We start from the raw sequence: 14,231 nt of genomic DNA, 5'->3' as shown, positions 1-14,231 counted from the left end.
CTGTATGAACTTATGTGGAAGCTCTTCACAAATGTTTGTACAATAGAGCTAGTAAGTAATTTTCCTTCAGCAAACACTTCTTAGGATACAATCCATTATCTTACATTAAATTAAACTTTTCACCAGGTTTTTTCCCCCATCAAGTCACAGCTTACTTTTTATTTAGTGTAACTTAACTAACCTCACTCAAGAACCTGAGATGTTTGCATTTAACAAATACATACAATGCATTTTTAGTAAAAGTCTGTCCTAATGAGGAAAAAAACAACACACACACTCACACAAGTTTAAGAGAGTATAAAATGATTGTGTGATGCTCTCATCCCCGAGTCATGACACCTAGATTTCTCTCTCTCACCACTCGTTAAACAAAGAGGGTGATTTAATTTTTTTTCGTGTGCTAAAGGCATTTCAATTTTTTAGCATTTTGTTCATTTTAACCTAATACAGCACATTCCTGCCCCCACGCTGTGCAACTGCACTAGATGTTTCATAGCAAAGCAAGAGCTGAACATAGAAATATTTAGTGGAGACAAAAGCCCTACAGAAATGCCAGCAGGCTGAAGGGAAGGAATGCATGATAAATGAAGAATGTGACCACAGAGATAACTGGTAAAAGGAAATGTGCTCTGAGCTGTTCTCAACGTTTTAAAATGTACTGCTACTATATATTTAATGCTAATGGTAACAATGTTGGGGGTTGGAAGAAAATAAAATAATAGTAATAGGAAACTTTTTATTTAATGGAGATAATTTATTGAAGAACTGTATATAACCATGAGGTGGAAAGCAAATTTAGATAAGATTTCATAGAATCATAGAGTTGAAAGGGACCTCCAAGATCATCTAATCACACTGCACAATGAGGGAAATTCACAAATACCTCTCCCACACACATACACCCCCAGTGATCCCTCCAGGATCCCCAGCCAAACTGGTCTGAATTACTGACCAGCCTCAAAGTGTCAATCAGCATTTCTCTGGGCTTGTAAGAAAGGCCATGAGAACTAAGCACTAATGCAACCCTTCCTGATCTCCCTCTCATGATTTGCCTAAATTTACAGAATCAGCATTGCTGTCAGATGGCCATCTAGCCTCTGTTTAAAAATCCCCAAAGAAGGAGAGCCAACTACCTCCCGAGGAAGCCTGTTCCACTATCAGGAAGTTCTTCCTAATGTTTAGCCGAAAACACCTTTGATTTAATTTCAACCTATTTGCTCTGACCTTTTGGGGCAACAGAAAACAACTCAGCACCATCCTCCATAATGACAGCCCTTCAAGTACTAGCTGATTTAGCTGATTAAATATACAGGCGGAGGGGGTAGTTGCACACTTATGATAAATCATCTTGCTGAACTTTAAAAAGCTAAAATATATATCCTCTGTGTTCAAGTTCTCCCTGAGATCCTCCATTTAGATTATTATTCAAGTCTTCCTTTCCCACTCAAGCCCTAGGCTTACTCTCATCCCAGCCATCACTGCTGCAGCCCAGGAAAGGAGCAAGCTGTCTAGCGCCATAAAAGAAATCTTGCCAGTTTCCTCCTGTCAGGGGGCTCTTGCTGCAGTGCAGGTATGTGTGGGGGAAAGACAAGCTCTTCCTCTCCTTTCCCTCAAGCTTCATGCCTTTCTCTCATCCCCATTGCTACTGCTGCACCTTTGGACCATGCTAGCCAACCTGAATGGGCATGAGGTAGGAAGAATGAGTGAAAATGGGAGCTGGCAAAGAGGGCAGCATACAATGCTGTCGGTGGGGGGGGGGGGGGGTAGGGCTGATCTGTCCAAAGGAAACCTCTCTTTGCTCCTTTCATCTTCAAAATATGCCTCTCTCCCCATTCCCATCTTTGTTGTGTTGCTTTTATTTTCTTTCTCATCATCCTTTCCTTGTATCTTTTTAAAAATTCCCCATTTTTTGCTGCACATGGATTCTGTGCATGAAGGAAAGGGAGGGGGAGAGAGAGAGCAAGTGCGCGAGAGATATTCCTCCTCCTGTCATGTTGCTTTTGTTTCCTCTCATTCCATTTTCTTTGTATGTTTTTAAAATTACTCTTCTCCCCTGTACTGAATTCCTCTTTGTGTGTGACTTCCCTAATATCATATTGTTTTTATTGTCTCTCACCCTCAGACTTTAAAAATCCCCCCGATTCTCCTGTGCTGGGTTTTTCTCTGTGTGTGTGATTCCTCCTCTGGGCTTCCCCTCTCTCTGATTTTTATTCCTCTATATTTCACTCATGAGAGAAGGGGTTTTTTTTATAAAGGGGATAGCCAGGTAAAAAAGTATTCTTCCCTTTTCCTTTTTCATAAGTGTGCTAAATGCCTACAAATGAAGACAGATACTGCCCAGTCAGGGTTTTTTATTTAGCACAATTATACTTACATTGTGTGTATGCGAGAAAGCATTCTTAAACAATGTTCATTTTAGAATGCCACGAGAGGAGTGACAAAAAACACGTAAGGCGCTATCCCAGCAAAATAATGAGATTTGGTCATGACTTCTGCCAGTGGAATTCTCTCCCTGACACTCCTGTGGCAGCCATTTTCTGTTTGGCTCAACCTCCAGTGGCAGCCATTTTCTGGTTATGGCTACCACCCAAAGTCAGAACCACAGTGGTGCCCATAGGCTGAAAAAAGTTGGGGACCCTGATCTAGGATATCTAGATCAAGTTATTAGGGGGAGTAGTAGACTGAGCAAGCTTGCCACTAGACAAGAAATTCATCAGCAATGTTTCTTAAATAATTTGTGCTTGATACACAAAACTGGCCAAGCCACTGAACAAAAATCAGCATTTGTTTCATTTATTTAGAATATTTATAAGCCACATCTTCAAAGACCTATCTGAAACTTTGTTGTTGCTCAATCACACAGTCAAGTCTGACTCTTCGCAACCCCATGGACTACATCATGCCAGGCCCTTCTATCTTTCACCATCCCCCTAAATTCATTCAAATTTGAAATTACTAGATATTTAAAATAATGTCCAATCATGACTGGCTATTTCATTGGACCTTAAATTTACTAAGTGCATCATCTCCTCAGATGCCAAGATCGACAAGGAGATTGACAACAGGCTGGCAAAGGCAAACTGTGCATTTGGCTGACTGCACAAAGATTGTGGAGCAACAAGCATCTGAAAAAAGGCACAAAGATCAATGTTTACAAAGCGGTTGTGATGACAACCCTCATCTACGGCTCCGAATCATGGGTTTTATACCGTCATCACCTGCAACTCCTTGAGCGCTTTCATCAGCGCTGCCTTCGCACCATCCTCAACAACCACTGGAGTGACTTTGTGACCAACACTGAAGTCCTCAAGAGGGCGGAGGTTACAAGCATCGAGGCACTGCTGTTGAAGACGCAGCTGCGCTGGGCAGGGCATATTTCTAGGATAGAAAACCACCGCCTTCCCAAGATTGCTCTGTATGGCGAACTTTCCACCGGCCATCAAAATAGAGGGGCACCAAAGAAGAGGTACAAGGACTCCTTGAAGAAATCCCTTGGCACCTGTCGCATCAACCATCACCAGTGGTCTGACCTAGCCTCAGATCGCAAAGCATGGAGGCACACCATCCACCAGGCTGTCTCTTCCTTTGAGAACGCACGCATAGCTGGTCTTGAGGACAAAAGGAGATTGAGGAAGAATCGCACTGCTACAGCACCAACCCCAAATCAGACTTTTTCCTGCAGCCACTGTGGCCGGATCTGCCTGTCCCGCATTGGTTTTGTCAGCCACCAGCGAGCCTGCAGCAGACGTGGACTACTGCACCCTTCTTAAATCTTCGTTCGCAAAGTTAAGCCAAGAGAGAAATTTACTTACCTCTTTTGGGCCTCTTCATACTGTAGAGCTAATCGTTCTCCATCACCGAGCCTTGCTTTATCATCAAATCCAAACTGTTGTGAGGAGAGAAAATGGGAAAATTAACACTGAACATTTATTTATTTATTTATTTAATTTGTATTCCGCCCTCCCCACCAAAGGCAGGCTCAGGGCCGTTCACAGATCTAGCAATCAGACTGACATGACCAGACAAGAAAAAACAGCAATACAAACATAAAAACATAAGAGCAATTACTACAAACATCAGCAGGTGCTAATATAATAGTTTCAGACAGCAGTTAAAATTCTAACTGCTAAAATTAACATGATTAGAATAAGAACACTGTGAAGGAAACATAATTAAGTTTGCCCTCTGTTATATCGTGTAATTTACAAAGCAAGAATAAATGCAACCACTCTTATTATGCTTTCAGTTCATTGGAACATCACAAACACAACTTTCAACCAAAATACAGTGGCTCTTCACTGAGCTCAACATACATAGTTGTTCCAGATCAATATTTTGCAGTGCTATACAGGTACAATAACTTGCTGTCTAAAAAAGTCCTGTTTTTTGGTAGATGCAAGAGTACAATTTATTCAAGTGTAATGAGGGTAGCAGTCCTCAATCACACAGGTACAGTGACACGCCAAGATCCTTCCGTGACAGGCCAAGATCCTTCCGTGTTTCATATGCCACTTCCACTGGCCGTCTGTATTTTTTCTGGAACCCATGCTTAGGCAACAGCTCTCACGTAGCTTACATGTCTCATCTGCACGCTTGGTTCTCCATGATCAGAGATTGAAGACTGCTACCCTCACTACACTTGAATAAATGGTACACTTGCGTCTACCAAGAAACAGGACATTTTTACATAGCAAGATATTATACCTGTATAGCATTGCAAAATATTGATCTGGAATGACTATGTATATTGAGCTCAGTGAAGAGCCACTGTATTTTGTGTTTGTGATGTTCCAATAAACAGTTGTGTTTGTGATGTTCCAATGAACTGAAAGCAAAATAAGAATGGTTGCATTTATTCTTGCTTTGTAAATTACACAGTGTTTTCCTATTTTTACCTTACCAATTGTTACACTGTGGTTTCCTGTTTGCCTCTGTTATATCATGGCAAGTTGTGAATTTGGTGAATTTTAAAATATGCAGTATAAACTTTTTATATATACAGGTATTTTTCTGTAACATATTTCTCTAGCATTCTACCAATTACCGAGGAGAGAGTTTTATACTTCGCCTTTACTACTTGAAGGAGTCTCAGAGCAACTTACAATCCTCTTCCCTTCCTCTCCCTACAACAGACGCCCTATGAATTAAGTAGGACTGAGGTAACTGAGAGACCTGTGACCGCAGCTGCATGTGGAGTAGGGAATCAAACCCGTTCTCCAGATTAGAGTCTGTTGCTCTTAACCATTAAATCACAGGTGACACTCAGGATAGTCAACATAGTCAAGCACAGAACTGGTGCATTTTAAAGTTTTTGTTAAAGATTTTAAAGATTTTTTTTTAGATTTTTAGATCTTACAAGGATTGCTCCCTCTATATGATTGGGCGCATGAATACATAACACAGCATCTGAGTTGAAAGAAATGGAAAAAAAATATATTCTCCTCTTTAAAATACAACCAATTTATACTGAAGCCTTAAGTAAATTGGAATAAATCCCCCTTCCTGCATAAAAGGAGATAAGTTTGGCTACAAGCCTTTTGTCAAAATAAAACAAATCCTAAGATTTCACATCCTATGGGGCTCTTTCACACAGCACACATCCTGATGATAGTTAAGGAAAAATCTCATGCAATTCCTTTTATTCACCTATGAGCCCTTAGTACTTAACATGCTTCTTGCCCTGATCCATTTACTTAGTACGCATTTTTATTTCACTGTTCTTCCAAAGAGCTCAAGCTGGCATCACATTTTATGCTCCACCTACTGTGTAAGGTAAATTAGTTCAGTTCTTGCACACATTCAGAAACACTACTATAAATGTAGACTCAAGTACAGAAGTTAGAAGCATTTTAACCTTTTATTTTCTAAATTTTCTGTTTTATTGATGCCTTTGACTATGTTTCACCAATACATAGACTTGTCTTTGGTTAAATGCTTTAAGCTTGAGTAACACTGTGTGTAAACAGATACCAGTTATCAGGACAAGAGTAAATAACAAGGTTTGGACAACTATTCCCTGCATGTGGCCTTGTAGACCCTGACCACAAACTATATCCTAATAATCCATCTCTCAAGGGCATCCTACCTTGGCATAAAAAGCATTTTATACAGGGATGGTAGCAATGCAAAACACGGTGGAAAAGCTCAGAAATTACATTTTTAGCTCTAATGACAAGGTTAACAAAATGAAGAGTCCAAAGGCTGTCAGGTGAGTAATTTGTGTGAGACTAGGGATGGGCATTGTCACAAACCTGAGTTAGTCACAACAATTGCCCATTTCATGAGCTGAGGGTCATGTGATTGCATCTGCAATAAACCTTCCATGAACCTCCATGGAGGTTCATGCAGCAGTCACACTGGTGCCAATCAATTAATTGTCAAAGCAACAAGGGGGATGGACTTCTGCAGCCCTGGAAGCACCAATAGTGGCCTCTAAAGCAGTGCTGGCTGCTAACAAGACAGCTCTCATTCTGCTCTATGGAAGCAGAATGGATATATATGCCCCCAAGCTCACATGTAGCTACTTTGCAGCAGGCAGTTAGGCATAGAGAGAGAGAGAGTTAAGAGGCAGAGAGGAAAGGAAACGGGAAGCCAATCCTCAGTGCAAAAACAGTGGGGTTGGGAGTGTTTGGTACTTACTCAGGGCTCCAAGGTGCCTGTTTTTCTGCTCCAGCCAAGCAGAGTTGCTCAGCCAGTGGGTTCCTTGAATCCTCAGTTTTGAATCCTCAATTTCTCTCCCCCTCTTTTGTCCTTTAGACCCTCAGATCCTCAACTTCTATGTCTCTAGGCACCCTCTCCCTTGGCTTAGCATCAGCAGCCTTTGCTTTGCCTGCCCCTTATCTTGGTTTTCCAACTTTCCTCCCTTCTCCTGAGCTAGATCTCTTGCTAGTTCTCCACCTCTTGCACTTTGGACCACTTTGGACTATTCCTGTGCCTCTGGGCATCTCCCTGCTGTCCTTGCTGTGCCTGCTCCTCATCTCATTTTTCCATCTTTCCACATCCCTCACCTCCAGTTAGATCCCCCCTTTTGCATTGTGGACCCTAGGATGCTCAACTTCTATGCCACTGTATACCCCACTGCCAGGCCCTTCCTGTGCCTGTCCCTTGTCTTCATTTTCTAACTCTCTACCCCTCCTCCTGCACCAGAACTCCTGTTGGGTCCCCCCCTTTTGTACTTTGGACCCTAGGATCCTCCAGGAGGAGGTGGGTGGGTGTCCATCTCCTGGGCCCAAGGAAGACTGCCCATCTGTAGCAACAATGTCTACAATGAGGAGGCAGGCAGTGCTCCCCCCAAGCCAATCCTCACCAAACTTGGAGAGCAGGGTAAAGAGGCATCCCGGGTAAAGAGGCATCCCGGGGAGGTCTGCAAGTTAGAGGCCTCTAGCTTGCAGGGGGGCTTTTTGATGTACTTCTCTAGAACTTGTAGCTGTGATTTCCCCAGAGAGCACTTTTCTGGGGCACCTGCTTTGGGGGCCACTACTCAGCCTCCCGAAATCCAATTTTCACCAGGGGCATCCTGGAGAAGTCCTTAAGTGAGTTTGATGCCACTAGCTTGTAAGGGGTCCATTTGAAACACTCCTGAACCTGTTGATGTGATTTCCTTGGAGAGCACTTTCCTGGGGGCACCTGTTTTGGGGGGCTGAATCAGAAGCCTCACAAAATGAACCTGTATAGTAAATGGGAAGGTTACTGAGACCCAATTCCTAAGACTGCAGAAACTGAGACAAACCTCCATTTTCCTGGTTAATGACAATCCCCATCTGAGACTCTCAATCAATTAAAGAAATAAGGAGATCATCAATACCTCTTTAAGGTAATGAGATAACAGCCACTGGTTGATTGTTCTGTTTTTAGGTTTTTAGGTCTCAAAGTGAAGCTTCCTATGGAAACTGGATAAAACTTACCTTCAGTATACCTGCCAATGGGTTATATAGAAGAGATGTAAAAATAACTGAACAACATCTTTGTAAACAACATCATGTTACCTACCTTTAGAAATTTATCATATTTTTTGCTTCTGTACAGATAAAGACAGGAAATAATTTTTTTAAGAATCCTTATTTCTCTTTTGAACCAGAAAATGGATTTAAACTATAGTATCATGCAATTTATCAAAACTGCCATTTTTATATACTGCACTGCTATACATACCTCCCCAATGATGTCAGTTTGAGAACAAGCATCACATTGTTGCTGAGGTAAACAGGAGTCAGTGTGCGAGCTAGAATTATACTGAAGATCCTGCAGAGATTCTGTAATACAACAACTATTCTTGAATCCCTCTGTCAGCTTGGCCAGACTCTGTGGAAAAAAAGAAAGAAAGAAGGGAGGGAGATGGAGGGAGAGAAATAAAAATGATCTTTAAAATCTATTTGTGATTTAATAAATTCTTCTTTAAAATAGTGGAATTACTAATAGCTAGCCCAGAGATTTTTCTTATGAAGATGATCATTATATAGAATGGAGTCATAATTTGCATACATATATCAAGTCTTAAAAATTATTGTTCAAAAATAAATGTAATCCATATAGCAACTGGTAAATATTGCAAATTGCATTTAGTCTAGACAGGTTTACCAAATAACTCAACTAAAAAAAAACCCACAGTAAATCACAGAACCAAAAGCAATAAAAGTTAAAGAACAACAAATATTATGCTGCAAGTACCTACAAATTTTCCCTGCACACTACTAAGATTTGAGAATAAGGCAAAATACAATGACAGGCAGCACTGTGATAAATATACTTTCAGCATTACATTATATTGGGGGACACTTTTAACCCATACCTATGCAGTTTCTCATGCTTACTTTGAATTTTCAAATATAAACAAATAAGACTTCTAATGTATCTTTTTCCATTACCACATCATGTCACACCACAGAAAAAGAAGAAATTACTCTGAATACTTCTACCAATATGCAGAGATTTCAGTGGAACAGTACCCATGTACATAATTGGTAAACTGTCTCCACTTGGCAGAAAATCCCATCTGCCTCCTACACCTTAGTTTAGTCATATCCATTTATTGCAAATGTCTTTCAATGTTTTCATTTGCTGTAATACAGTAATATTTCAAAAATAAAATCTCCATATGCCAAACAGAAAAAATATGTAGATGATTCCATAAAATTGGAGTTGACCATAAAACCTAAGATAAATATGGAACACTCTGAATTCCTCTTTGAAGCTTTTATAAATATGCTTCTTTTGTCATTGCTGCATTTGGCAGCATTTCTAACCATCTTGCCCTATTTAGACCTGACTAATCCTTCCTGATGTGTCTCAGACTTCTCTCACCTGTATTCTAACCAAAGTGTTGTCAAATTTTACAACAGCCAAACACCTACACCAGAATGAATCATGTCTATCTAGTCTAGAACCGCCACCTACAATGACCATGCTGAAATTATAAGGTACTTATGGAGTGATTTCTGAAAAACTTGCAATAATATTGAACTTAGAACAGTCAACATACAGGTTACAATACATTTCAGTGAGGCACTGAATTGACTTTATGCAGTGTTTTAGGATTTTAGTATAGTACAGAAAATGCATATACTACAAAAGCGTATGTAAACTATGCATTACTTCAAAGTAATCTTTAACTATAGCCTTGCTGAAACACAGACTTGCTCCCTTTTCATGCAAAATTATCTATCAGAACAATGTGAATGTGAAATCTTTGCCATATGATAACAGTGTTTATTAATAAACTAGAGATAAGACCTGTTGTGAAGAAAAATGCAACGGGCTCTAGAGAGAGGCCCTAGGTGAGTGCTCCCCTCACCCTTGCTGTCTTCCCACCCAAGTGAAGGCATTCACTCCCCCCATGAGGCAAATTTATAGTTGAGCTGATATAGTTAACCTTCTCTGCCCTGTTTAGTTCTACGTCTTACAACTGCTGTGCACACTGCACCAAAAACCACTACACAAGAAGCTAAAGATAATCAGTATGGCAGCATGCAGCACAATCTGCAACCAAACCAGTCACTCTTGTCTACAAGCATCTGCACTGACAGAGAAAATTTGCTGGAAGCTGCGCCAGAGCTGTGAACCATTCTATCCACGGTTATCACTGGTGGTCCCTTGTTCAGTCTTTTGCTCTCTCATCTCTCTGAAAGACTTCTGAAAAGCCTAGGGCTGGAGTGAAGCAGAGTGAGCATTTAAAGATTTCTGCGGGGTTGGGCATTTGAATATCTGCATTTACTCCTCCTCCTCGATGACTGATGCTCTATGATAATTGCATCAGTTCTAGTTGTGAGGTGGGTATGTGCTTGGTTTTCAGCCACAGAATCATGTTGAAATCTACTAAATAAGTATTTTTCTCTTCTGCATACAATACTAAAGAACAAATTCAGTTACAGGAAACAATGCAATCAAACTTGTTACATTACACTAAGACAAATCCATTTCCTTGCATTCAAGGTCACCTTGTTATGCCTGATATAAGGTGGGTAAGTTTGAAGCAGGGGAATATAGCAGGACTGCCTAGATCTGGGGTCCACATGGCTTGGTAGCACTACAAGCAAAATACCCCAGCCTCTTCATCAGTGAAGTCTGGCAGATCAGAGTGTGGTCTTCTCCTTTCCCAGATTGAGAATGTCCATCCAGGAGAAACCCTGCCCTCCCCTGCCCACCTTTGGTATCCACTATAGGCATGAGCATATAAACCAATATGACCCTATGGTCATATAAACCAATATGACCCACTATAGCAGGGGTGGCCAACGGTAGCTCTCCAGATGTTTTTTGTCTACAGCTCCCATCAGCCCTAGCCAGCATGGCCAATGGCTGGGACTGATGGGAGTTGTATGCAAAAAACATCTGGAGAGCTACCGTTGGCCACCCCTACACTATAGGCATGAGCCTATAAACCAATAAACAGTGAGAATTGCACATGCTTCCATCAAGCATGCATTTTGAGCTACCAAAGAAGATAGCATGCAAAATACCAGTTGTATAAACAGCAAAACCTCAAATATCACTGTGGAGAAATATATTTTATTTTGGAGGTCAGGGCTATAAAAACCTTCACATTTAGTGTAAACATTTTTCTCTCTCCTATCAGAGGGCGGGCAGAAGCAGACGAGTTAACTGCTTTCAAGCCTCACCCAAGTACTGGCAATCAGTGCTTTAGAACTGCTAATGGCCATCTAAACTGTAGACAATGAAACAGCCAACTCACACCTCCAGCTGGAAGCTGACACCTAGAAAGGAAACAGAGACGTGGGAGCAGGGAGTGGGGCGCCAGCCTCCTGGGTGCGCTGAACTGGGCACCTCTATGTGACTCAGTGACATTATCAATGTGGAGGGAGGGGGTATCAGAAGTTAGCCTTGCCTAGGGTGTCAGACAATCTAGGGCCAGCCCTGCATGGGAGATGGAGAATGTACCTTCTTGGAGACTTCAGGAAAAGATTCTTTGACCTACAGAGCCAGTTTGGTGTAGTGGTTAAGTGTGTTGACTCTTATCTGGGAGAACCGGGTTTGATTCCCCACTCCCCCACTTGCACCTGCTAGCATGGCCTTGGGGCCGCCATAGCTCTGGCAGAGGTTGTCCTTGAAAGGGCAGCTGCTGTGAGAGCCCTTTCCAGCCCCACTCACCTCACAGGGTGTCTGTTGTGGGGGAAGAAGGTAAAGGAGATTGTGAGCCGCTCTGAGACTCTTCGGAGTGGAGGGCGGGATATAAATCCAATATCATCTTCTTCTTCTACAGGGGGTGGGCAAACAGGGATAATAAAATCCCTTGGTATTGAAGAAGAGGAGTCCATCTTGGCTCATTTCATTATTCCCAAGAACCAGTTGAAGGCCACCATTGCCATATGGAGCAAAAAAAGGGCTGGCTGTCTAAACAAAAACTCCTAGATAAAGGGGAGCTTTTAAGAGTCTGTTTAGAACAAGATCAACTAAGGAGTATATCGAGCAAGAGGCAGAGGAATTGTGTGTTTATACCTGTATTCCTTACTCAGTCTGTTGCTGTGCTCAGAGTATACACCTGGACACTTTACTTCTTTATAAATTCTTTACTGTTTTGAACACTGCTAACTGTTATCTGTAGTGCACAAACTGCCAGGAAAGAAGGGTTTGACTAGCTGGTAAATCACTATTTTCCTAGGAGTATGCAAGTATGGTAAGCCTTCCCTGTGGTAACTGGGTAGTGGGAGACACAGGCCCTGAACAGAGCAACAAAATAGCAATAGAGGAAGGGAAGTTGGGACCACTCGCCTTCTCAGTGGGTAATTCCTAAAATGACCAATTGGTGGCAGCAGTATCTAAAGGAGAGAAACCTCCAAGGATTGGTGGGCCAGGACATCAGCATATTGCTGGATGGAAATTTGGGCAGCTACTTTCATATAGACACATAGGGAGGGCAAAACAGAACAGCCCTTCCAGGTCAGTGGGGCCATTCTGTTACAGTTACTATTGACTAACAGAAAGTGTCTTACCTGCATTAGGTCTTGTCTCTCTCTCTCACCCATACAAATTGCCTTCCTGATGGTTCGGAGTTCATTCATTATTGCTTGGGCTTCATCCAATTTGTATTTCATATGGGCATTTGATATCTTACGATCAATCCTATCACACAAAACAAGAATCAGGAAATTTGCTAATTGTTGTGACTTCCACAAACAATAGTGAAGAGGGAAGGCTGCAAAGGAAAATGGAAAGTGTGCCAGTCTCCCACTCCAGGTAATAGCAGTAACTATAGTGTGCAATAGATTCATAGCACCTTGCAGAGCTTCCTACTTGCACAGTCCCTTTCAATCTTTGGGTTTGTACTCCCATGTCAAGAGAGTGACCATGATAAAAACCCTTTCAGAATGTTTATTACTATTTGTATCAAAGAGTACAAAACATTAATAAAATTACTGTTTGAACACACTTGTGACCAACACATTAACCTTTGTTACTAGAGTTACATAAACATTTCAAATTCTGCTGCATTTCAACTCACTCTTGCAATGTCTCCACTCCTTTCTCTTTGTACTGCAGCTCTTGCTTCATCTGTGCCAATTCTCGTTTTAACCTAGAGAGCTTGATTTAAAAAAGAAAGTTCAAGGAGGAAAGATGTGACTAAATAGCAACTCTTTACAACCCTTTCTCCATTTTTATAAAGTCTTGCCATTTCCTAGATTAGCCTGTATCCTCCATTGTAATCCCACCTTTCTTCCAACAAATTAAGACTGAACGTGGCTGTCACTGCCTCCATTGTTATTTATTTTATTTATAGGATTTATACCCGGCCTTTCTGCTTTCATCAGGGCAACCAGATTAAAAATATCCAGCATAAAAACACAACTTAAAAACCATTAAAACCAAACAAAATGTCATTTAAACAGTTAAAAAGTTACAATGCACAAACAATACAATCACACACAAATACATAAAAGCAACAATTAAAAATAGAACAGGAAGGAGGAATCACCCACTGATTGAAGACAGCAACAGAAGAGATAAGTCTGTCTGGAAAGAAGACAGCAACAGAAGAGGATAAGTCTGTCTGGAAAGAGAGTTCCACAGTTTCTGTGCCAAGACTGAGAGGGCCCTCTCCCCGGTTGTCACCTCTTAGAAGCTGCAAGTATCTGAGGCAGGCCCTTGGAAAATGAATGTAGCGGTTGTGTTGGTTTGTAAGAAAATAGACCTTCAAGTATCTTTCTTCCAAGCACCTTGAATTTCACCTTGTCCAATAGGAGGATAGGGACAGGGTTCTTAGACATTTGAGACTTTCCACCTGCTTATATGAATTTTGCCCCTCCTAGCTGCCAGGGAAAGGGGGTGGCAGACTGGATCTAGGAGCCACCCTGAGTGAAGGGGTGGCTGTTCCCGACTTGAAGTGGGCAGTCGTTCATTCAGTCTGAAACAAACCTACTCTGGACTGAGGAGTCAAATAATTCAGGCTAAAACATACCATTCTTGAGCACAGTGATTGAATGAGAGGTGGTTGGGAAACGTCAGCAATTCCTGAATAAAGTGGATAGGTTGGATCAATGCTAATCAGGTTTCAGGCTCAGTTACAGTACTTAAATGGCCTGGGTCACCCTAGTGGATGACTGAGGAGGCTGAGTTCATCCCTTTTAATTCTCCTTGAACTCTTAGCAACTTTTAATACCATGATCATGGTATCTTTTTTGACCGCCTTTCAGGATTGGGACTGTTCTGAGATTGTTTTGGTCCTATCTCAAAGACGAGTTTCAGAGTTTGGTGCTGAACAACTGCTGTTCTTGGGGTCC

General features: G+C 41.5%; 1 protein-coding gene across 5 annotated transcripts in view; it reads right to left on the bottom strand.

The window, feature by feature from the left end:
* WWC3 (WWC family member 3) overlaps nt 1-14,231 on the bottom strand; it is an 89,531-nt gene that overhangs the window by 32,133 nt on the left and 43,167 nt on the right. For all 5 annotated transcript variants that reach the window (XM_060233949.1, XM_060233951.1, XM_060233950.1 and 2 more), the window contains exons 5-8: nt 12,956-13,035; nt 12,447-12,576; nt 8,152-8,301; nt 3,813-3,886 (exon numbers count right to left, since the gene is read on the bottom strand). In XM_060233949.1, coding sequence (XP_060089932.1) covers nt 3,813-3,886; nt 8,152-8,301; nt 12,447-12,576; nt 12,956-13,035 — 434 coding nt within the window. The remainder of the gene's footprint in view (nt 1-3,812; nt 3,887-8,151; nt 8,302-12,446; nt 12,577-12,955; nt 13,036-14,231) is intronic.

This window comes from Heteronotia binoei, chromosome 3 (assembly GCF_032191835.1).
Source record: "Heteronotia binoei isolate CCM8104 ecotype False Entrance Well chromosome 3, APGP_CSIRO_Hbin_v1, whole genome shotgun sequence".
Taxonomy (NCBI): domain Eukaryota; kingdom Metazoa; phylum Chordata; class Lepidosauria; order Squamata; family Gekkonidae; genus Heteronotia; species Heteronotia binoei.
Note: the sequence above shows the minus strand (reverse complement) of the source record. Positions and strands in the feature narration are given on the sequence as shown.